This window comes from Rhinatrema bivittatum, chromosome 1 (assembly GCF_901001135.1).
Source record: "Rhinatrema bivittatum chromosome 1, aRhiBiv1.1, whole genome shotgun sequence".
Lineage (NCBI taxonomy): Eukaryota > Metazoa > Chordata > Amphibia > Gymnophiona > Rhinatrematidae > Rhinatrema > Rhinatrema bivittatum.
In genome coordinates, this window is record NC_042615.1 from 461,527,193 (window position 1) to 461,552,100 (window position 24,908).

Below are 24,908 nucleotides of genomic sequence, written 5' to 3' on the forward strand. Positions count from 1 at the left end.
TAATTTTATTGCATCGGCTCCAGTGCCTGCTCCAGGCAGACGTTAATTTATGAGGGTAAAAATGTGCGCATCAGGCACACTTTTTTTTTTTGCATCAGGAGGTAATAACTAATAGACTCATCAATATGAATTTACATGTGATGAGCGCTAATACCTTCGTGGGGGGGAGGGTTAAATGAGTGTTTTGGACATGCTAATCCTCTTATAGCATAAGAGGTTGTGGACACACATCCAGTCACGGGTTAACTAAACAGTGCGCTCGGCTGAGCACACTGTCAGGCCAATCCAATACAGTGCGCTCCAAGCGCACTGTTTAACCCTTGCTAGAACACGCGTTTTGGATGCACATCCACACCCCCTTATGCTATAAGAGGATTAGCATGTCCAAAATGCTCATTTAAACATCCCCCCCCCCCCCCGCGAAGGTATTAGTGCTCATCAAATGCAAATGAATGTTGATGAGACTATTAGCTATTCTCCTCCAATAAAAAAAAAATGTGTGCCCATCACACATATTGTAACCTGTAAAAATTAGCGTCTGCCGGAGCAGGCATTAATTCTTGAGGAGCCAAAAAAAATTACAGAAAAGCAGAAAATACTGCTATTCTGTTCTTTTTTGGTTCCTCTGATATTGTTGCGTTATTAAGTCAGAGGAACCGAAATAGGAGAATTAAAAAAAAAAAAAGTGTGCCGTGGTCAGGTTAGGAAAACGAATACTCATATTCAGACCGATGCAATATCGGCGCGCATTAAAGGAGCACTCATGATTGAGCACCCACTCCCTTAACGCGCACGGATCCACCTCTCTGGGGCGCCCAATGCAAAATGCAAATGGGCTGCCGTTGTAAAAAAAGAGGTACTAGGGAAAATGTGCGCCCCTAGCGCCTCCTCGGCAGTGGGCACTCAGGAGAGGTGGCTCTCAGCCCGCTAGGAAAATGAAAGCTCAATTTTAGAGCATCCATTTTCCTCACCTGACAGCTGGCACACTTTTTTTGTTACATTTCTAATTTTTTAGTTCCTCCGAATTAATATTGCTACGATATTAAGTTGGAGGAGGTACAGAAAAGTAATATTTTCTGCTTTTCTGTACAATTTTTGGGCTTCTTCCAAAAAATGTACATTTTTACAGAGTAAAAATGTGCACCTCAGGAGCACATTTTTTATTTGTATAGAGGGGGAATCAATAATAGCCTCATCAACATGCATTTGCTGTTGATTTGATGATGAGCGCCATTACCTAGGCGCCCGATTGGACACACATTTTGGACGCACTAATCTCCGTTTTGCATGGGGGGTTATGGACGAGTATGCAAAAAGTGCGTCCAATCGCGGGTTAAACCATGGGCTGCAGCCAGCGAATGGTATAGCATCGGCCTTATTGAGTGCCCATTTTCCTAACCAGCTGACAGCCACCTCTCCTGGGCGCCTGCTGCCAAGGAGGCGCTAGGGGCATGCATTTCCCCTAGCGTCTTTTTACCAAATTAAATATTAACAGGCCGATTCTGTAAAGTGTGCTCGGCCGTGCGCACTGTTTAACACAGGTTTGGCTGCGTGTTTTCAAGAGGTGTCTAGTACCGCGTCTAAGTACCCCATATACTGTAAGGGGTTTAGTGCCTCGAAAATGAGCAGCCAAACCACCTGAAAACTAATAGCGCTCATTATATGCAAATGCATGTTGATGAGGCCATTAGTTAGTCACCCCAGTTACTGAAAGCAAAATGTGCGTCCAATCCACACATTTTACACTCATAAATTAACAACTGCTCAAGGGCAGGCGTTAATTTATGAGCAACCCAGAAAACTCCAACTTTTAATATCCTAGCGATATTAAGTCTGAGGAACCAAAAATGTAAAAATAATAATAATAATAATAATAATAAAATGTGCAAGCTGGTCTGGTTAGGTGAACGGACGCTGAATTTTACCAGCATCACTGTCAGTGGGTTCAGAAAATCAACATTTGTAAATCTGAGCATCGGTTTCCTGAACCCGCTGACCGAGCCACCTCTCCTGGGCTAAGGAGGCGCTAGGAGTGCATAATCGTTCCTAGCGCCTCCTTTTAGCGCGACCCCTCGTTTAAATATAGGATCGCCCGTCCAGGAAAAGTGGCTGGGCGCGCATGGGCAGAGCAGGCGGCGTTCAACACAGAGCGCCGTTCTCCTGCGTTTCTTACAGAATCGGCCTGTAAATTGGGCACCCGGGAGAGGTGAATCAGAGCACGTAAAGGATTGAGCGCCCGTTTAACGCGTGCCGGGCCTGTTTGTTACACTGTAGATTTCCAGCTCATTTCTAAACCAAACCTCCAGCCGCTTTTTACTTGCAACAGGAGGAAAGCCAACCTTCAAATTCCGCATCCTGCCTCACATTTCTGGGGGTTGTAGCCCCCCCCCCGCCTTCGCTCCCGGCAAGTGGCATCGGCCGGGGGCTGGCAAAACTACCACTCCCATGATGCTGAGCGTCGCGCCGCCGGGACGTTGAGCGTAGAGCGGGCGAAAGCATGGCCGAAGGCGGCCAGGCGGAGCGTGCTCTTAGGGACAAGAGCAGCAATAAGGACGTTCCGGAGTACGAGGTCACGGAACGGAACACTGCGGTGTTCCACGTGGGGGCTTTCGGTAGGCTGTGGCGGAGCTGCCTGCCAGCCCGGGAGATCTCCCTGCAACGCGGCGGCGACGACGAGCTGGACGTGGCGGCGGTGGCCGAGGAGTTCGGCTGCGCTCTGGATACTGCGGCTGAGCTCAAGCTGCTGTGCAGGTAGCGCGGCCCTAGAGACTGCCACTATTGCGAGTTATAGGGGGGGGGCACCGTGCAAGAGAGGAATATCAAAATGAATGTTATACTAATTTATTAACATTCTTTGTCCGCCTTTCTAAGGCTCAAGGAAGCTTACTATAGCATAATAAGTCCCTTCCCTGAAGAGCTTACGATCTCAGTAGGTACCAGAGACTATGGGACTTGCCCAGGGTCGCAACGAGTGGGGAAAGTGGGATTGAACCTTGGGTTTTTTCCTGGTTCTTAACCCATTGCTCTGATCGCTAAAGGCTTCTGTTGGTGTTAGGCTTATTGCTTAATTCTACTGAAGAGCGTTACCTTTCTCTTAGATTGTGGTGCTCGGAATTTTATTGTATCAAGATGTCCGAATGTAATGATTTTAGATTTTTATTGATTGTATTATTCTTGGAGATGTTTGTGATTGTCTATTTTATTTTGTAATTTCTGTGCTTTATTTTTGTGTGGAATAAAAATGTAAATGTAAGTAAGCTCAGGGCAGTCACAGTAGTGCATCCTTTGTACAGTGCAAGGTAATTGCCCCATATTTACTGGCTGTGAAGATCATGTTGGGCGTACAGTTTATTGAAAACAGTACAGTTGCTTGACAGATATGTATCTTCAGTGGAGCAGGCACTTATTGCTAGAGTCAACCTGCAGTACCGTGCACGTTGGCTGATATTAAAAAATGCCGCTTTAGAATCTAGAATCCTGCGGGAAGCCATCCTTCTTTGGATCGGGATCGTAATCAAGAAGGGGCATTTTGAAAGATCGTTTGATATTTTTATTGGGTATAATCTTTTATTTATATTTCTATACATGGTTTTTAAATTGTATGGGATTAATGTTTGTGGGAGTACTTCAGGATGTGTGTGAGTGATTGTGTTTTCTTATTTGGAGAGTGATTTATTGTGCAAAAAATGTTTTTGAAGATATGTTGTACATTTTTATATGAATATATATGAAAAAATTTCACACATGATATATGCTTGTTACATGTATAAACTCTAGGCTGTTTGTTAGAATAAAGATGTATTCAAAAGCCAAGTGGTAAGACTTAATTGAAATTTATCTTAGGCTTATCTCTATTTTTGTTTGTAATTCATCTTTTGAGGAAGCACATTTTTCCTAGCCAGTAAGTTTTTTTTGTTTTTTGTTTTTGTTTTGGTTTTTTTTTGGGGGGGGGGGGGGGGTTTGTTGGGTTTTGTTTTTTTTTCATATTGGGTCATTTATGGTCTCCCATAAGAGTCCTTATGTAATCTGATTTGCTTAACCTAGAAATCAGTAACTCCTTTTTCAGCTTCCATGCCAGGGGCATTGCTAGTTAGGTAAAAGATTCTGCGCACAGGCTCAAACTCTTCCCCCCCCCCCCCCCCCCCCCCCAAAATTGTGATAATTTTTGTCATAATCAACTGCTTCTCCCCTTCCCCAGAACAGTACTGTAAAACAGATAATTGGACATCACACTTTTAACTATTCAATTTTCAATTATCTCTGTTCTATATTTCCGTACGGCTGTTATCAGGAAATCATCCTATATGACCTGTGACAGGGAAACCACACAGTTACAGGCTCGGCCACACATTTTCGACATGCGTCTATTGCCCCTTATATAGTAAGGGGTTTAGCGAGTTGAAAATGCTCTGCCAACCTCCCTGAAAACTAATAGCGCTCATCACATGTCAATGCATATTGACAATGCTATTAGTTAGTCCCCAAGGGCAGGTGTTAATTTCTGAGCAGCCTGGAAAAGTGTACAGAAAAGCAGAAAATACTGCTTTTCTGTACATCCTCTGACTTAACATCCTAGCGATATTAAGTAGGAGGAACCAAAAATTAAAAAAAAAAAAAAAAATCTGCCCGCTGATCAGCGGTTAGCATAACAGACACTCATTTTTACCGGTATGCATTTTCTTAACCCATGGCTGTCAGCGGGTTCGGAAACAGATGCCGGTAAAATTGAGCATTGGTTGTCCGGACCTGTTGACAGCCACCTCTACCACTATTAAGGAGGCGATAGGAATGTGCTATTGCTCCTAGTGCCTCCTTATTAGCTCGACCCCCTCATTTAAATAATGAATCACACACCCAGGAGAGGTGGCTGAGCTTGTGTCGGGAGAGCGGGCGCTCAACATGGAGCACCCACTCTCCCATGTTTCTGTATTAGCCTGTTAGTTTGATCTTGGCTGGGATCCTTTGTCTCTCTCCACACCTGCCTCTTACCAAATTCCATGTTTGTAGAAGACAGGACACCTCCATCATAAAGCAGGAGGCACTGCTACAAACATTTTGCACATTTTGTTGCAAAGTGCTAAGCATGTATGTCAGTGGTATCTCTAGAGAGAAGAACCTTCTATGCAACAGAGAAACTCCTAGTCTAGTAAAACTACCATTAAAATTATTCAAGAGCATCAATCAATAAACCTCTTCTTTTGTGAGTGAAGTCTGGGGTCCATGCAGGATAGAACAGAATCCCAATATAAACCCTGCACCTCAAGTTCTACAGTACCTTGCTTTCACAGAATTTCCCTTAACAAAAGGCTGCAGAGCAGAACTAGGACACTTCCCCTTATCACCCCAAAGAAACATACTATTCAAACTCTGGTGTCACCTCAGTGGAACAACAATACATTAGCACACCTTAGTAATATTGCTTAATAATTCAAAACCCTGCAAAACATGTACTTAGAACCTATAGCAAACCTGCCATACCATAACACACTTATTACCAGACTCAAACAGTAATAACCCTACCCATGAAAAAGGCAACACTACAAATATTATCCAAGGCCCTACAACACCAATACACCTCCCATTAGGCTATTATAGATCCCTATGCAGAAATTACATGCTAGCAAAATACCTCACCTCAGTCACATGCAGAACACCAATAGACCCTCACCAAATACAGAGTAAAGGGACCGTAAAGTATAACTAAATACCGTGTTGCCCCGAAAATAAGCCCTAGCTTGAGTTTTCAGGATTTTTGGAGTGGGCTTGAAATATAAGCCCTATTCCAAAAATAAGCCCTAGTTATAGGTTGATGTGCGGTTGCACCCCAAGACTTACCGAAAGTCCTTGGTGGTCCAGTGGGGTCCCGGGAGCGATGTCCCCCTCTCGGGCCGTCTGCTGACACTAATCAAAATGGCACCGATGGCCCTTTGCCCTTTCCGTGTGACGGGGCTATCGATGCCATTGGTCGGCCCCTGTCACATGGTAGCAGCAATGAATGGCCCCTGTCACATGGTAGGAGCAATGGATGGCCTCCCCTGAAAATAAGCCCTAACCTTTTTTTCGGAGCTAAAAATAATATAAGACCTGTCTTATTTTCGAAGAAACATGGTACATGCAGACAAAAATTGAACTGGAAGCCACAACAATCTAGATTCTATGCAGTGCAACAATGGGGAAACTCCCACACCTCGCCATAACTGGTTAAACATCAATATAATCAAGAAATATAAACATCAACCATACCAATAAAAAGACTATGTCAAACCAACTGATGAATAGAACAACATCTAATAGTTAAAAATACATGCAAAAATGTTTAAAAAATGACCAAACACCAATAAAATGTTTCAAAACAGCAGACACATCATATCTAATACTTAAAACTCATAAGGATTTTTAAAAAATCCCCTGAACTCCATGCCTGGAAACTTTAGGTTTTCAGTCACCCTGAGATTGTCCTAGATTTTTTTTTGGGGGGGGGAGGGCACACAAACCTTAACCTCTATCTCTTATATACACATGCACACTCACTCTCACACACACATACAGGCACTTTTTGGACGTCTCTCTCTTCCTTGACTAATGGCTGCAGGAAACACTTGAAGCCCCTGAGGACCTCTTCTTTAGCATCTGGAGGCAAAGAGACTTTCAGTACAGGCCCTGTGTATCCAGTGCTAATGATGCCTCTGCTCCATGCTGTTCTAAAACATTTAAAATTGCAATCCAAGGAAGCTACCGTATATCATTTGTGCTTGATTTATCAAATGTTTTCTGTCTAGAGACAAAATCAATGAAAAAAGATGATACCCTCATAAGGTTGCCCATGCATGCCATAACAGAGGCAAATGGATTTGACTGCTTTATTTTTTGATTTTTGTAAATCTAAGTGGTTCAATGTTAATATACTCGAGCTCGGTGCACAGGATGATGATAACTTGGATTTTGTCGCTCCTATCATCTGATGAGCTTCCAAAGAGGAAAGGGAAGCAGAGGATATGGGGCTATTCTGTGTGGCTGCTGCTGCTCACTTGGGCCTAGATTCATCAAACTGCTATAAATATAGCAGAAATAGCACCCATGATTAAAAAAACAAAAAAAGGGGGGGGGGGGGGGTTAGGGTAATTTTCCTGCTACCGCTTCCCATAGCTATTATCGCACCCCCAGACAAGCTTTTATCGCGTTTTGGGCTGCCAGAGAGAGAGAGAGCCAGCCTCTGTAGAGGGTCACAAAAAAGTAAACTATTTATACCACTGTAAGAGGGGGCACTAGTAACTCAGGGTGAGGTTTGAGGGATGGGTTGGTTTCCGGGGGCCAATTTTACATGCACAGTCATACATACAAACAGCACAGTTACCATCAGTAACTGGAGGGATGAAAGGTGAAAGAAGAGAAGATTTGTACCATGTTCTCTCTACCTAGATTGATGCACTATCTCCCTGGCTGTGCTATATTTATAACTATGTGTATCTATATATATAATCAACTATATAGTTATAAAGTTCTTGTCCCAGCCATAGCATCTAGCTGCAGTATGTGGTCCTTGGATGGGCAAAGTTTGTATAAAGACTTGGAAAGTAGATCACGTGATGTGGTGAGCTGGAACAGACGCGTCTGGGCTAACTCTGGGTGCCGCATCCCTTAATCCACCACCATCCTTAAGACAGAGCCAACTTGGGGCTTGGAAAGTTCTCTCCTTCGTGGTCGCTTATGTCGATTACAAATTTCATGCAAAAATCGCCCTCTGCAACTGGATTGCAATGCTGGTGAAACCTGCTAAACGGGAGAGAGAAAAACTGCGTGTGCAAGAAGGGAAGATGGCAGCGATTGCAGAAACCCATAGTGGTGAGGGCCAGGGAAACTGCTCGCATCTGCACCAGACAACGCTTAAAATTAAAGAGGCAGTCATCGCAGCCCTGGAAGGTAAACTATCGGGCATTTCGGAGTAATTATCTTCTCTTCAAGCCACTATAGCCAAATATGCGCCACAGCTGGATTAGGTCAAGGTTTTAGAAGACATGACGACACTTACCAATCGTGTATATAAATTAGAAAACTCCCTCAAGGAACACTCGGAAAAAATTGATGACTTTGAGAATAGATCGAGAAGGTCGAACCTTAGATTTATTGGAATCCCGGAGACAATGGCGGAGAGTGCACTGCACAAATTTTTGCTGGACTGGCTGCCGGATGTGTTGGGCCTACCAGAGCTTAAAACCTCGCTAGAAATTGAATGGGCCCACCGCCTAGGTGCATGTAACACCGCTGCTGCGAAACCACGAATCGTCATCGTTAAGATACTGAACTACCACCATAAACAGAGCTAGGTTTTTTTTTTTTTACAATCGGCACGAATAGCTACAAATTTACAGCTCCAAGGGTCTCCGGTAAGGCTGGCGCCTGACTACTTGGCTAGAGTTGCGTCTTTGCGAAGAGCCTTCTCCCTCTGTGTAGCACACTGATTGAGAAACAAATCCGCTTTTCTTTACAATTTCCGGCAAAGCTGAGAGTATTCTTCGGAGGGAAATGGGCCTCCTGTGACACACCGGAGGCAGCAAAACGGCTTCAGGCTGAGATTAATAAGTGACATTGGTCTTTTACACATGGTTAGTGAAGCAGTTGGATAGGGTGGTGGAGGAAGGGTGCGACACCCAGACACATTTAAGTATAATCTCTATTATGGACTCACTGAGTCTTTGCGGGCTTAATGAAAGTTTTGGGGAGGGAAAGGGATGTTTAAGGGGTCCGAGCACTTATATAGTTTTATTGTCATTTATATGGTGTTTCAACAGGGATTGCATTGCCAATATGCATATATATATGGCTGGGAATCCTGGATTCTGGAGGCTAGGATCACATTATACAAGGGGGGCGACCAGGCTGGGGGCCTACCCTCTTTCATTTACCAACTCAATTGTCTCAACAATATTCTTTCTGACTTAGGACCTGGGAGGTAAATACAGATTTATCTCATGGAATATAGATGGGTTGGGTTCCCCCATAAAAAGGAAAAAGGTTTTTCAGCACCTCCAGTGCTTTAAAGTGAACCTTGCTTGCATCCAGGAAACCCACCTGAATTCAATAGAAAGCCTTAACCTATGTAGAGAAAGGGCTGCTGCGTGTTACTTTTCCCCTACTAAGGGGAAAAAGGGGGGGTGTAGCAATTTTGGTAAATAAAAATACTCCCTTAATAGTCACTAAGAAACTAAAACACCCAGAGAGTAGTTACGTTATAATTGTAGGTAAATTAGCATTTTTGATCAAGGGTTTTTCACAAATTTAATTAATTTACTTTTTAATAACCTACAAGAAGAATTGATCCTTGCAGGAGACTTTAATTGCATACATGATGCTAAACTAGACAGATCTTCGTGCCCTAAAGGATACAAATTAAGGCCTAAGTCAGGTGTGGCATATGTATGCAGAAGACTTCAGCTCCTGGACATATGGCAGGTATTACATCCTGAGGTAAGGGAGTACATTCACGTATCTAGAGCTCGCAATTCAATGTCGAGAGTAGATAATATTTTTCTAATGAGAGATTTTTTTTCTAAAGTGAAAACAGCGGACATAGACCCCATAGTCATAGCTGATCACGCACCAGTATGGGTAGAGATATGGTTTTCCTCTGAAAGAGCACTCCCTAAAACCTGGCAGTTCCCTAGCCATTTAAATGAAGATAAAAATTTCTATCAGTATCTCAGACAAAAGTAGGAGGAATTCTCCCATAATAGCCAACATCTAGAAAGCCCTTCCTTATTTTGGGAGACAAGTAAGGTAGTTCTACGTGGGGATGATATAGCGTATACAATCAAGAAGAGCAAGCAGTTAAACAGTTCTATTATAGCGCTAGAATCCCAACTTCAGTTTGCTAAACGAAGACTAGCCGACAATCCCTCCTCTGCCAACAGTGAGTCGTATTGGGCTTGTTTAAACACTCAGAGCACAATTTATAGCGATTTAGCATCAAGTCAGGTAAACTTCTAGCTAGACTAGTGCCTGCCAAGAGAAGGAGGGCTTTCATTGGCAGATTAAAAACGAACAATGGGCAAATAGTCACAAACAATTCTGATATTTGTGAGGTGCTCCAACAATTCTACAAGTACTCTACAAAGAAGATAGAGAGGGCAATAGTGGGGACGAAAGCGAGTTCTTCCAAGACCTGTAGCTGCCCCAGCTATCAACCACACAGCTAGAATATTTAAATCAACCCATCTCAGAGGCCAGAGGTCTGGGGAGTAATAAAGACTAGTAAGTACCATAAAGCACCGGGACCCGACGGGTTCACAGCAGATTACTATAAGATACTATGCCCACATTTAGGTGGATCCCTGAGTCTTTTCTTCGGAGATGCATGTTCCAAAGTGAGTTTCCCTTCTAATTTTAGCAAAGCTCATATAACCATTCTCCTGAAACCAGGGAAAATCCTCTTCTAGCCTCTTCATACAGGCCGATATCCCTGCTCAACTGCGATCTAAAATTATATGCTCGCATCCTGGCCTTACGTTTAAGCTCAATTATCCCTACTCTTGTCTCTTCATATCAAGCAGGATTTGTAAAAAATCCTTATGCTGGGTCTCATGTTATTAGGCTTATTTTGGCAATCAAGACTTCTCACTTGGCTAACGCTCCCACAATAGCGGTAGGCTTTGATTTCGAGAGAGCCTTTGATAGGGTGTCTTGGGAGTATATGTTTTCAGGTTTAGGGAAGTTTGGGTTCACTGGCCCAATTTTAAATTACATATCTATATATCGATGCCCTACTTCCCATATTGTAGCGAATGATGCTGTTTGAGGCTATTCACATTCAGCGAGGGGTGCGCCAGGGGTGCCCGTTATCACTGATTCTATACATATTATCCATTGACCCGTTACATCGAAAGCTAGCCAAACTCACCTATGATACGGGGTTTTACATACAATAATAGTAACTTCACTGTTGCGGCATTTGCTGACGATATGTTAATATTCCTGAGAAGCCCCACAACTTCTCTGCTGCGAGTCCTGGAGATACAACAAGCTTTTGGGCACTTTGCTGGATTAAAGGTAAATCAAGAAAAATCTGAGGTGCTGGATGTGCTTTATGCTCCTCCTGGCCAGGTCCATTCCCATTAAAATGGGTCTCCTCGGAACTAAAATACTTGGGTATGTATATCTCAGCCCTAAGCAATTATATGAGCTGAATATAACTCTCCAAAAAAGAAACTGATTAAAAACTTACAATCCTGGCGTACTTTACCTTTATCCCTCTCAGGTAAAATACTCCTATTAAAAATGATGGAAACATCGAAATGGTTATATGTCTTCAATATGTTACCAATATGGCTAAAAAGGGGAGACATCCTGGATATCAATAGGGAACTGAAGAAATACCTCTGGGGAGGAAAATGAGCTAGAATTCCACTGGAGTTCTTAATGCGGCCTAAAAAAGAAGGGGGACTTAATTGTCCTAACTTAGCTATTTATAATCAAGTGAGTCTAATTAGGCATATATATGACTGGATCTTTGACACTGCTTACTGTTCTCCATTAAAGCATTATAAACTCTGGGTAGCCTCTCTAGCTTTAGGGGCAGTGTTACACGTAGATAGTAGAATGCTTTCTCACCATATAACCTCTAGTGTGGTTATCCACCCATTCCGCATGGCATGGAAACGAGTGCGTAAGATGTTACAAATGTCATCAGGGTCAACAGCTTGTCTACCAATATGGGGTTGCCCTCTGTTTCGCCCGTGGATGGAGGAAGCCATATTTCGGCATTGGAATGAAAAAGGCCTAGTGAGGCTTTCTCAACTCTTCAGTTCTGGGTCCGGCCAGGGTTTTGTGATAAGCTTCCAAGAGCTCAAGAATCTGTACTCACTTCCAAACTGTGATTATTATAGATACTTACAGTTAAGACACTTTATATTCGAGGAGATGAAGACAAATCTACTACTTAATTATCACGAAATACATAACTTTTTATGTGGCAAAGATGGAAAAAGATTAAAATGTTCTTAATTTTATAAAGTGTTAATAGAAATCTCATTGAACCCGCTCATACCGGCTCTGTCAGCAAAGTGGAACAAGGAACCTTTCCTCTCTTTAACATCTTCAGTTATGGTATACTGCTTCCAGAGAATTCCAACTATTGTAGAAAATGTGAATATGCAGGATAAACAATGCAAGTTCCTCCATCATGCTTACTTTGCACAACAGCATACCTACTATATGGGTGCTGTGTCTGCTATAAACTGCTTGCTTTGCTCTGGCTCAACCCCAGACTTCATACACTGTTTTTGGACCTGCCCTATTTTACAAGAGTTCTGGAGCGGCCTACAAGATATGTGGAACCAATATATTCCCTTACACCCAAATATCTGGCTGTTTGGGCTATATGATCAAATTTTGCTGGACCTAACTGAAGCTAAGTCATGCCTTCTGGATAACATCTTGCTCACTGCCAAATCTGCTATTCTCTCCCAGTGGACAGTACAAACAACACTCCTAATGGTATCTTGGAAGCAACAATTCCATATGGAACATCTCACAGCGAAAAAGTTGTCTGACAAACAATACAATCGGATGCAACTAATTTGGGGAGACTACATAAATACTTTATCTCTGGAAACCCTTCAATTTTTACATTTTTTATGCATCTCCATTAACTGAAATTGTGGGTAACTTCTGTTTATGCTCCTGTTCTGTAACTTGCAATATGTACGTCCAGCTCCTGAATCCATGTGAATCTTTGTATATCCTTTGTATATCCTTGTGAATCTTTGTATATCCTGGCTTGTAATTGGCAAACACCACATGAAGGGAAGAAGGTCCTAGTCATAGTTGTAAGTGCCTCGGAGGGGAAAGGGGGTTGACATACTAAAACTAAAATTGGAAATTAGCAGGGAACTTATAGCTATTCATTGAACCCTAGCTTTAAGCCTGTTTAATCCACCTCGCAAATAGCTATACAGTTATGTCTATCTGCGTTCTCATTTGTTGTATATGTTCTATCAGATTGCTGCCCTTGTTATGTATTACGAGAATTGTTAACTGTATCTTGAAAAGCTGGTAATAATAAAAATATTCACACACACAAAAAAAAAAAAGACTTGGAAAGTATTGGTGGTGGCTTCCTACTGACAACCATATGGGGGAGAAACACACACCTTGCAGAACAGGGCAAACAAGAAAGAGGGGGGGAAATAAGCTGAAAATCTGGTAACTCTCTCTGCTTGTTTTTTTCTTCTCTTCAGTACTGACTCACTAAAATGCTTTGAAGAAGATGATGTGGATCCCAATATCATCCCTGAAGACACCGAACTGGTAACTCTGGGGTATGTTGAATTTTGCAGTGTAAATAGCTCCCCCAGGAGATGGCACTTTCTAAAGAAACTTCTAGTAATAAACTCTGGCTGTGCATGCTCCTCACTGCACAAAACTTGAGGAGGCCAGTATTCAATGCTGCTTAGCCGGCTAAGTGGCAGCCCCTGAATATCCAACTGCGTTGAGCAGTTGCCACTTGGTCTGGCTTCCTTTTCTGGGGAAAACAAATATAAGTATTAGAGAAAAATGTGTCATTAAAAGCAAATTGGCACTCATGGAGTACGATACTTAATCTGAAAATTTGGAAGGCTTGGCAGAAAACCTGGACAATGCTATGGAATATAACAATATCCTTTTTGTTTTCTTTTACTCTTGCATTGTAGAATTAGAAAGAAGGTGCTGGAGAGACGCAAGGAAACCATCATTGTAGACCGTCCCTGCAGACAGGAGACATTTACATACGAGCTGGTAAGCTGTGCTTTCCTCCCCCGGCTGGATTTCCCCAGTGTGCTCTTGGGCGGAGAAGACTGAACGTCGGTCTCCAAGCCTGTAGGCACCAAACTCTGTACTATGCAATGATTTGAGCTACTTCCATTTATGCTAAAACTTAATTAGCCTCACATGCACAGATAAGAGTCTGTTGGCTATACCTCTGCAGGTAAAATATTTCATGTGTGACCAATTTATTTATTTAAAAAAAAATGTATATCCTGCACTATCTCATATTCTATGCTGGGAACATAAAACATCCTCATTCTGGGGGGGTGGGGGAAACCCAGAAACAAGTATGCAAGCTGTTAAAAAGAAAACACCATGCAGTCTGACCAGATGTAGAATTTAACGAGCATAGTGATTAGCGCAGACCTAAGGAACACCCGTGTGGAGATAGACCACAAGGAAGAGGAAGTTTGACCACATTAAACTTGTTGGGTGTGATCCAATAAATGCAATACAAACCAAGGAGTGCTCAGGGAGACCAAGGTCTTTATTCAGGAGAATATTGGGAGCACACCCACAACTGAAACATCCTTTAATGGTGGAGATTCTGAACAACTAAAACAAATCTCTGTTATAAGGGAGGATTGACAAACAGTAACAATCACCAGGACTGGATTGGCATCCACATCAGAGTTCTAAAGGGACCAAAATTATGAAATTGCTAACCCGTTACTAATAATCTGTAACCTCTCATTTAAAACAGCCATGATACGTGAAGCTTGGAAGGTACCCAAATGTGATGCTCTAGAGGTGATCCAGGGAAACTATAGACTGGTGAGCTTGATGTCTTTGCCGGGCAAAATGTAGAAGCCATTCTTAAAAACAAAATCACTGGTCATATAGATAGACTTGGCTTTGTGCAGAGGAGCCAACATCATTTTAGCAAAGGGAATTCTTATTTACCAATCTTTTAGTTTAGTTTTTTGTTTTTTATGTAAATAAGTAGGTAATGGTGAGCTGGTGGATACAGTGTGTATGGATTTTCAGAAGGCATTTGACAGAGTATCTCGTGGGAGACTCCTTAGGAAATTTATAAAGTCATTGTTCATCCTTGGTGTCTGCCCTAAAGTGACTGATTGGGTGCAGAAACTGGTTGAGTGAGAGATGGCAAAGTTTAGTTGTGTGCTGTAGGGATGGGTACTTTCAGCTTTTTCGTAAGTGATATTTCGAAAGGACTATTGGGGGTAAAGTTTGTCTTTTTGCAGGTGATGACAAAATCTGCAGCAGATATCCAGGAAGGTGTGGAAAATATGAGGAGGGATCTAATGAAGCTTGAGGAATGGTCTAGATCTAGCAACTAAATTTTAATGCTAAAAAAATGCAGTTATGCCTTTGAGCTGCAAAAACCCAAGGGAGTGGTACAGTCTAGGGATGAAATTCTATGTATGAAACAAGAGGCAGCTGAGGATGATCGTATTTGATGATCTCAAGGTGGCAAAATGGTTGGATAAGGTGACAGTAAAAGCTAGAAAGATGCTTGGCTGCATAGGGAGAGTAACAGTCCCCAGAAAAAGAGAGGTGGTGATGTCCCTGTATATTAGTGTATTTGTTTCATTCATTTTAAAGTTAAGTGTGTAACTTGCAGACTTTATAGTACATGCATGTGTACTAAAAAGTCCATGTGTTCCCTAAAAACATAAGAACATACCATACTGGGTCAGATCAAAGGTCCATCAAGCCCAGCATCCTGTCTCCAACAGTGGCCAATCCAGGCCATAAAAACCTGGCAAGTTCCCAAAAACTAAGTCTATCCCATGTTACTGTTGCTAGTAATAGCAGTGGCTATTCTCTAAGTGAACTTAATTAATAGCAGGTAATGGACTTCTCCTCCAAAAACTTATCCAATCCTTTTTTAAACCCAGCTACACTAACTGCACTAACCACATCCTCTGGCAACAAATTCCAGAGTTTGTGCATTGAGTGAAAAAGAATTTTCTCCGATTTAGTTTTAAATGTGCTACATTTTTTTTACTGATTATTTTTACCTTTTTAGCTTGTTTATTAAGATTTTATGTATTTAATGTATTTAGTTTTTTATATTTTGAAATGCAAATGTTCTTAATTGCTCATTTGTGATTAATTGTTAACTGATGTGACGTGTGTACATGAACGTCGGTATACAAAAATCAATAAATAAAAAATGCTAACTTCATGGAGTTCCCTCTAGTCCTTCTATTATCCAAAAGAGTAAATAATCGATTCACATTTACCCATTCTAGACCTCTCATGATGAAACACCTCTATCATATCCCCCCTCAGCCTTCTCTTCTCCAAGCTGAAAAGTCCTAACCTTTTTAGTCTTTCCTTATAGGGGAGCTAGTTAGACCTCATTTGGAGTACACTATACAGTTCTAGAGACCTCACCTTCAAAAGGATATAAACAGGATGGAGTCTATCCAAAGGGTGGTTAATAAATGCCAGAGATCTTTTTAAAGAATATAAGGACAAACTTAAAGATCTAAACATTTATATCCTAGAGCAGTGGTTCTCACCCTTTTTTCGGCCGGGATACACCTGACAAATGGTTCTCATATGCGAGACACACTGAACATGTGACTGTCATGGGGCTAAATGTAAACATATACTCTGCATCCAAGATTTGAACCTGGCTTTCCTGTTGCTAATCTATTACGCTAACTGTTGTGCCAACTACTCTCTCCTGCGGTAGAAACTGCTGCTTCAAATGGTTATATTCACATGGTTATAGTCTTCAAAACACATCCGCTGTAGACTTCCTTTCAGTCTGCTGGTTACTCCAGTCCAGAGCGACCTTTCTTTGCTCTGTGAGGGGAAACTCGCCTGCTGTTCAGTTTGACTGTACGCGTATACCCTGTGCAAATGCTTGTGTAATTCCTCGCAGCGTTGCCATCAAGGTCCCCCATTTTTGAGGGCAGTGCAGGGATTGATTCTGCAGCAAGGGTTATGAGATTCTAAGGATCATTTTTCTGCATACCCTGGCTCTATTTGCATATTCTAGCATCCTTTTTTATAACTTAGTACTTTTGGGGGAATGGGGATCCCAGAAGCTTCCTCCTGTTCTTGTACGTCCAGCTCACTAAGCACTGGCCTTTGTTGGGCTATGGTGCCAGAAGCCTTCATTCGCAGTTACCTTAGAGCTTTTATTTTTTTCCCATCATTCCATGTTTCCTCCCAACTCAGCCCAGTGGGCCACAAAGCGCGGCTCCTTCTGGAACCCAGGCTATCATGGATCCTGAGTTTGGCCACTAGGTGTCACCATTGCAACTCTTTCCTGGGGCTGTGACTGCTGCTTCCACAGCATCCCCAGTCCTCAGTGGCCCCAGAAATGACCCCATGTCCCTCTGAGCCAGTGTGCCAGCCCCAGCATGTGTGTTACACTCCCTGATGTGTACAATAAGGCCATGTTTATAGAAACAATTTAAAATGTTCCACACTTTTTTGTGTGGTGGATAATATATATTTTCATTTCTTCATTTAACTTTCCTTGACTGTTTTTTCTTTTAATTTTCAATCGTCATTTTTTTTCTCTGTGCTTACCCTACCCTCTCACTATGGCCTGTCTTTCATTTCAGTTCCTATCGCAAAGGCATTTTTTGTATTGTCTCACATTCCTCAGTCTCCTAAATTTTCTGTAGTTAAATCTCTCATTTATTTATTTGGCATTATTTTGCAGCTATCTAACATATGTTCAACTCTGAATACAAAACGTTCATAATAGTTATACATATTTCTCCATTTGTTTCAAAATGAGACAAAATAAAACAATAGAAAAACAGTAAAAACTAAATTCTAGAAACAGAAAATAATTCAGTTAAAGTCAAATTTCCAAGAGGCTTTTATCTGCTTTCTGAAAACTTTGACGTCTATCTTAGCGCACAATTCTGCTGCCAAACTGTTGCATGATTTAGGAGTTGTAAAAGAACGCCCCAGGTGGACTTCCTAGCAGATTAGTATCAGATCATCTCAGTATAGCTATTTGGGAGCCGGGAAAGATAGTGTAAAACAGGTAAAATATGTTCAGCACGTTCTGCCCATGTCAGAATCCATGCTGCAATAATTGTAAGGCTCTGATTTGATTTTTTGGGAAGACCAAAATAGACTATTGCCATAGACCAATTGCCCCAAAATAAAAGATTGCAGTACATACCTCAAGGCCATTAATGTCTTAAGTTTTAAAGAACCCCATATTCACTGTACACAATCTGGGATTTAAATGTTAGTTTTAAATCCATTATAACCCCAAGATTTCTGCACCTCAAAGACAATCTGTAATTGGTAGCCAGCATAAATTGGTACAGCAGGTAAAATCTGGGGATCAGTTTTTCCTCTTCTCCCTTCAGTCCCAGGATCACCTCTTTTCTTCCTCTTCATGTGCCTCTTGTTCTTCCTCCTCCCTCCCTCTCTTCATGTTTTCTCGCCTCCCTCCATGTATCTGTTTCCACCTCCTCCCACCACTACGTTATTATTTATTTATTTTTTTAAAAAAAACTCTGAGCCACAAGCCACAGAAAAGGTCCAGGAACATGGGGGTACTGCTCGACCACATGGTGAATGTGGGCTGTGGCAGTGAGGGGAGGGAGGGTTTGGATGCCTACAGGAAGGGAGGGAGAAAACTGAGGGGAGATTGCAGTGCAGCAGCTGTGATGCCATGGTGGTGAGGGACAGGGCAAGGGTGGCAAACAGTTTGGGAGAAGCGGTGGGGCTGTTTGCCGTGGTTGTGCACCAGAAGATATGTTCTGTGGCTATTGGTTCAGCCATGTAAACATAGTAAACTAAGGTTATCACACCAAATTTGTATTATGTTGTCTTTTTTTTTTTTTTCTTCAAGGAGTCTCAGGCACTGGGAAAGAAGCCTCAAAATCAGTCAGATTTAGTGGAAGAAGGAGAGCTGGTCTTAACCTTGAACGTCTTTTATCCTGTTATATTTCAAAAGGTGGGTAATCGGCATAATTTTCAGCCCTGGCGAATCATGCCACAAATTCTATTTCTGTTGGCTCAAAGGTGAGGCAGCTGAGAGCTCAGTGAGGGCCAGCCAGCTGTCAGTCACAGCCATAGCCACTCCTAGCTCAAAGTGTCATCAACTGTTTGCTTTCCTTAGATGCCAATAGACTGATGGTGGAGGGAAACAGGGAGCTGCCCAGTTGTGCACCTGTTTTCGAGGAAACAAAAAAGATTTTGGCAAGTTTTAGAAGTTTTATAGCTGTGCAAGTTGAAATATTCCTTTAATGGAACGTGGAGTGCTCTTATAATGACAAGATACTCCCAGAAGATGGCAAGGATTTGGGATTTCCCTTCAGTCTTAGAAAGTGGGCAGAAATAGATGGGAGAAAATATAATTCCTGAACATACCCAGATCAGTCCAGACCAGTGGGTTGTGCCTCCCTACCAGCAGATGGAGTCAGAGAGCAAAACTTTGGGCACTGCTACATATATGAGAGTGCCGCCTGCAGTCCCTCAGTATTTCTCTGACTCCAGCAGAGGGTAGAGGTGCACTCCTGCAGTCTGTTAGTTAATTAAAAAAAAAAAAAAAGAAAGAAAGAATGTTAGATTGTTGGTAGGCTAGCTCCCTGAGGTGTTAGGCACCATCGTGGGCCATCCCTCAGTGGAAGCCGGGAGACTGAGTGGTTGGACACCCCCGACTGAAGCTTCGTCCGCAACAGGCCAATGTGCTTGATAGCCAGGGGCTCCTGGCTCCCTCACACTCCGAAGCTGCTCCTTCGGATCCCTGCTCCTCTAAGGCTGACTTCATCAAGTTAAAAAAAAAAAAAAGGTTTTCTTTGGACTGAGGTAAGGTATCTGCGCTGGGGACGGGCCATGAGCAGCTGGTCTTCCCACGCAGTTTTGTCGGCACCCGGGGCTCCGGGCGCTTTGTCGGCGGGGGAAGGAGAAGAAATTTCTGGTGTGGGTCGGCAGCCACGTTGCGCGGTCTGTTTTCTCCTTGGTGGTTTTTTCTGCACCTCTCTGCTTCTGGGAGCTGCGCTTTAGGCCCGACGCGCCTGATTTTTCTCGCCCAGACTGCATAGCTGTGCGGCACCGCTAATGCCCTGCCGCACATTGGGTGCAGCCTCCCTTTGCCCGGGCTGCAGTTCGGGCCAGGAGGGTTCCTCCTCAGGTTGAGAAAATCAGGTCTTCGGTCGGCTGGGCCGGTGCTCCCTCCCGAGGGGGGGGGGGGGGGGGGGAGCCTCCACAGCGGGGATCGCGGGAGGAGGATTTCCCCCCCCCCCCCCCCATTTTAGCCCCTATGGAGCAGGATTACTCCTTTGGTGATGATGTGCCAGTGTCCCGGGGGAGTTTTCCCCTGAATTTATCCTCCTTCTGCATCAGGCTTTCCTGGCTAGGAAGCAGGCGGCCTTTAAGAGACCAGCTCGCCAGGGGGTCCTGTCGGAGCTTCTGCCCAAGCGGGTGTTAGTGGGTCCCACGGAACCTCAGCAGCACCATGGGGACCAGCATAGGCCGGCAGTCGATGCTAGGCCGCTAACTCCGCAGGGTGGAGTTCCGGATTCTGGGGTTCAGCTGGACCTGGTACCAGGTGTCGATCTGGGTGATGTACCACAAGATGACCTGGATGCAGACGAATGTCCTCCTTTGGACGGGGATGATCCCAGCATGGTGCTTCTGTTTAAGCGTGATGAGCTGCGCCCCCTTATTCCCCAGGTATTGGAGGTTCTGGGGCTTAAGGTCTCTCAAGAGGAGTCTGACAGTGAAGGAGTTAACCTGGTCCTGGATGGGATTTGGGAGCCGACAACATCCTTCCCTTTACCCAAGAAGGTCCGCAAGTTGGTAACCCGGGAGTGTCTGGAAGCGGGAGTGTCTGGAAGCAGGCATCGCATATGCGGTGGACACCTTGTATGATTTGGTGCTTACCGCCATATGTAGCATGGTGTCCGTGGTGGCAGCATGGTGCCTCCTCTGGTTGCAAAATTGGTCAGCGGATTTGTCTTCCAAGTCCCAGCTTTGCACCCATCCCTTTAAAGGCAAGCTCCTTTTCGAGGAAGATCTGGACCAATTAGTCAAGCTACTGGGAGAGTCCAAAGGCAACAGGTTACCAGAGGATAAAAGATATTCGAGGAAAGTGTTTCCCCCTCTGGCTCGCTTTTGGAATTCACACAGATTCCGGGCGGCCAGATACTCTGCTCCGTTTGTGTCCAAGCAGACTCCGAGATGTCAGCAATCCTTTCGTGGCCGACGCCGTCCTGGCAAAGAGCCCCGAGCCTCGGAGCAGGGAGTGGAAAGCCCTCCCAATGAGGCCACGGGTACCCATTCCACCGTCAAAGCTGTAGGAAACAGATTGTCTAGCTTTTATGCAGAGTGGGCAAGGATTACCTCGGACCGCTATGTCTTGGAAGTGGTCAGGGACGGTTACGCTCGAGTTTTCACGCTCGGTTCGAGAGGCATTTATGGAGTCCGCAGCAAGCGTGAGGCAGTCCAGGTGACCTTGCACTGGCTTCTCGATCTAAGGGCCATTGTCCCAGTTCCCTTGGCAGAACAGGGCCAGGGCCGGTACTCTGTGTATTTTGTGGTTCTCAAGAAGGAGGGCTCATTTCGTCCCATTCTAGATCTGCAGAAGGTGAACCGGTGTCTTCAGATCCCCTGTTTCGAATGGAAACCTTGAGGATAATGGTGGCCGCTGTGCAGAAAGAGGAGTTCCTCACGTCACTGGATCTCACTGAGGCGTATCTGCACATTCCGATCTGGCAGGATCACCAACATTATCTGCAGTTCAAGGTCCTGGGTCAACGTTTCCAGTTTCGAGCCCTTCCTTTCGGCCTGGCGACGGCTCCATGCACTTTCACCAAGGTCATGGTGGTCGTGGCGGAGTTCCTTCGCAAGGAGGGGGTCCTAGTTCACATACCTGGACGACTGGTTGATTTGAGCGAAGTCAAGGGAGGATTGTGAGAGATCGGTCCAGAGGGTGATATTCATCTTACAATCGCTTGGCTGGATCATAAATGTGCAGAAAAGCCACTTGGAGCCCACTCAGTCGCTGGTTTACTTGGGAGCGCTTTTCAATACCTCTCGAGGCATGGTTTTCCTGGCATCTGATCATGTGACGAAGTTGCAGGATTAGGTCAGGATCCTCCTTCAGAGGGAGGCTCCTACAGTCTAGTATCATTTACAAATCCTGGGATCCATGGCCTCCACCTTGGATTTGGTCCTGTGGGCGTTCGCTCGTCCGTTGCAGCGTGAGCTGTTGTCGAGGTGAAGCCCGGTGTCGGAACAGTTCCATCTACCATTGCCGCTGCTCCCAGAGTTGGTCTGTCATGGTGGCTCTCACGCAGCAACCTGGAGAAGGGGGTGGATCTGGACCCATCGAACTGGATGGTAATCTCCACAGATGCCAGCCTGTCAGGCTGGGGAATGGTTTACTTAAACAAGTCTGCTCAAGGCCTCTGGTCCCCAACAGAGAGATCCTGGTCCATCAACCGCCTCGAGACAAGGGTGATCCGACTTGCCCTGTGAGCATTCCTGCCCCTAGTCGAAAAACAGAATGGTTCGAGTGTTCTCAGACAACGCAACGACGGTGGCTTACATCAACTGACAAGGAGTCTTACGGTAGCGCTGGAAGCAAGGCTTTTGTTCGCCTGGGCGGAGCACCACCTGAAAGGAATCGCATGTCGTGGGGGTGGAGAATGTTCAAGCGGATTTCCTCAGCAGGCAATAACTTGATCCGGGGGAGTGGGAGCTATCTCGCGAAGCTTGGAACCTCATTTGCGCCAGGTGGGACATGCCTCAGTTGGATCTGATGGCTACTTGGGCCAATGCGAAGATAGAGCGCTTCTTCAGCTGCCGACGAGAGGTGGGCTCGGTAGGATCAGACGCCCTAGTGTGCCCTTGGCCCACGGGAATTCTCTATGCCTTCCCCCCTGGCCTCTGATTGGTCGGCTTCTCCGTCGCATAGAGAAACATCCAGGCAGCGTGGTGCTGGTGGCCGTGTCGCCTATGGTTCGCAGACCTGGTTCGAATTGCTCTGGAAGGTCCCCTACAGCTGGCTCGTCTCCCACATCTGCTCCAGCAGGGGCCAATATTTTTGGATCGGGAGGATCACTTCTCTCTCGCGGCTTGACTTTTGAGAGGCGACGATTGCAATTGAGGGGATATTCAGAACAGGTCATTTCCACTCTTCTTCAGGCGCGACGACTGGTTACTTCTATGACCTATGTTAGTCTGGAAGCTTTTTGAGGTGTGGTGCCTGCAGCGTTCCTTGGATCCTTTATCAACGAATATTCCCCAAGTGTTGGATTTCCTTCAACAGAGGCTGGCTAAGGATTTGGCATTCAGTTCCCTTCGGGTCCAGGTAGCGGCCTTAGGTGTCTTGCTTGGCAGGTTTCATTGTCGTTCGCTGGCGGCTCATCCTAAACATTTACGCCCTCCCTTTCGCTAGTTGTGTCTGGGTTGGAGTTTAAACCTGGTGCTTCGTGTGCTTTGTAGAACTCCCTTTGAACCTGTACGCAGAGCGACAGTAAAAGTTTTGAACTTGAAGACCGTCTTCCTGGTCGTCATTTGTTCTGCTTGCTGGATTTCATGTCGGGATCCTTTCCTTAGAATCTACGAGGATAGAATCTCGCTATGCACGGTTCCTTCCTTCATCCCCAAGGAAGCTTAAGCCTTAAGCTCGAATTATTGGCTGAAATTAGTTTTCCTAATGCAGATGCTGTTGAAGGAGCAGGGTCTGAGGTGGTATTCTTGTTTTATTGTTCAGTTATGGGTGAGTTGGTTGGCTGTTGTGTTTGGGTTCCAACCCCTTTGCCCATTTAGTTTAGTTACTTAGTTGTCGTGGGCTTGGGTACAGGCCAATACTGAGGGACTGCAGGTGGCACTCTCGTATATGTAGCAGTGCCCAAAGATTTGCTCTCTAACTCCATCTGCTGGTAGGGAGGCACAACCCACTGGTCTGGACTGATATGTGGTCTTTTTACACTTAAGACCATTACCAGAGAATTAGAAGTGATGATTTATTGGTAATAGAAATGTAATTCAGCTTACATGGGATTAGTTTTGTACCATACAGAACTTGAGAATTAGTAGCCTGTGTTTATGCTGGAGAAAGCTGGATTCTTTGTAGGTTGTGGCCATCTTTCGTTGACAAACCCTCCCCCAAGACCACTGCTCACATCTGAAGACTGGTCTCATTGTAGTCTTGACAGCTTGCATATATTGCAATCTATGAGTAATCCTTTTGTTGGTATAATAAAATATATCACAGTCTGCATTTTCCTAGAACTACAATTACAGAAACTGTGCAGGGATTACAGAAACTGGGCAGAGATTTTTATTTTTTTGCCTAGGAGACTATCTGAAATCTAGTTCTCTTGTAGTTGAATCTCACCTCCCGTAAGTGGGCATCTCCTCTCACTAGTGTCCCTGTGACCTAATTCAGTCCTTCTCCCTCCTCTGACATCCCTAGGTGCTGATCCCTCATTAATGTCCAACATCCTTGTACTCTGTCCAGGCCTTGTTTTCTTACTGGTGATGTCTCTTAGACACACTGCAGGGGCAAACACATCCTGACCACTTTTATTGTTTACCCGGTTTCTGCTTTCTCAAAAGCCCCCAAGGCCATGGTTTGTCCTGCTTTTATCAACACAATATTGCTGTCTTTGCCACTTAAGGTGAATTGTTTTGGTTTGCTTAAAAAGAAAAAAAACTTGATATATTCTGTATAATTGAATCCCAGTTATTGGAGCCTGGCCAGATTCTACTGACTCAGTGATGAACACCTGCTTATGATGCCTTTTCTACGTCTCGGCTTCTAAGACCGGGAGATGGTTTTGTTAATTTTAAATAAGAGTAGCCTTTATCTCAGATCTCAAAACAGATTTGAAGGAACTGTAAGAAGAATTTTGAACACTCATCTAACCCAAATAAGAGAACGAATGTTCACAATAGCAGGACTTAAACTGTGGAAAGATCTACCTGAATTGAATCAATAAGACTGTTAACAGAAAAAAAGAAATTCAAGCAAGAACTTAAAACATGGCTCTTCAGAAAAGCCTATAAACTAATGTAAAGATGTTTTAAATAAGCCACTTCATGAACATAATTATTCCAGAAATATTACTTCTTCTCAGCACATCACATAATATTTGACTAAAAAGTTTTCCAAACTGAAACAGTAAATATCAATATTA

The 24,908-nt window shown here is 44.0% G+C and overlaps 1 protein-coding gene across 4 annotated transcripts in view; it reads left to right on the forward strand.

Annotated features, from left to right (window-relative positions):
* Window positions 1-2,168: 2,168 nt before the first annotated feature.
* SNAPC3 (small nuclear RNA activating complex polypeptide 3) overlaps window positions 2,169-24,908 on the forward strand; it is a 64,387-nt gene continuing 41,647 nt past the window's right edge. For 2 of the 4 annotated variants that reach the window (XR_003857387.1, XM_029605861.1), the window contains exons 1-4: window positions 2,169-2,751; window positions 13,233-13,313; window positions 13,686-13,770; window positions 18,608-18,712. Coding sequence is in view for 3 of the 4 variants with exons in the window: in XM_029605861.1 (XP_029461721.1) it covers window positions 2,498-2,751; window positions 13,233-13,313; window positions 13,686-13,770; window positions 18,608-18,712 (525 nt within the window). In the remaining variant the exon portion in view is untranslated. The remainder of the gene's footprint in view (window positions 2,752-13,232; window positions 13,314-13,685; window positions 13,771-18,607; window positions 18,713-24,908) is intronic. The other 2 variants (XM_029605873.1, XM_029605851.1) reach the window with 2 other exon arrangements.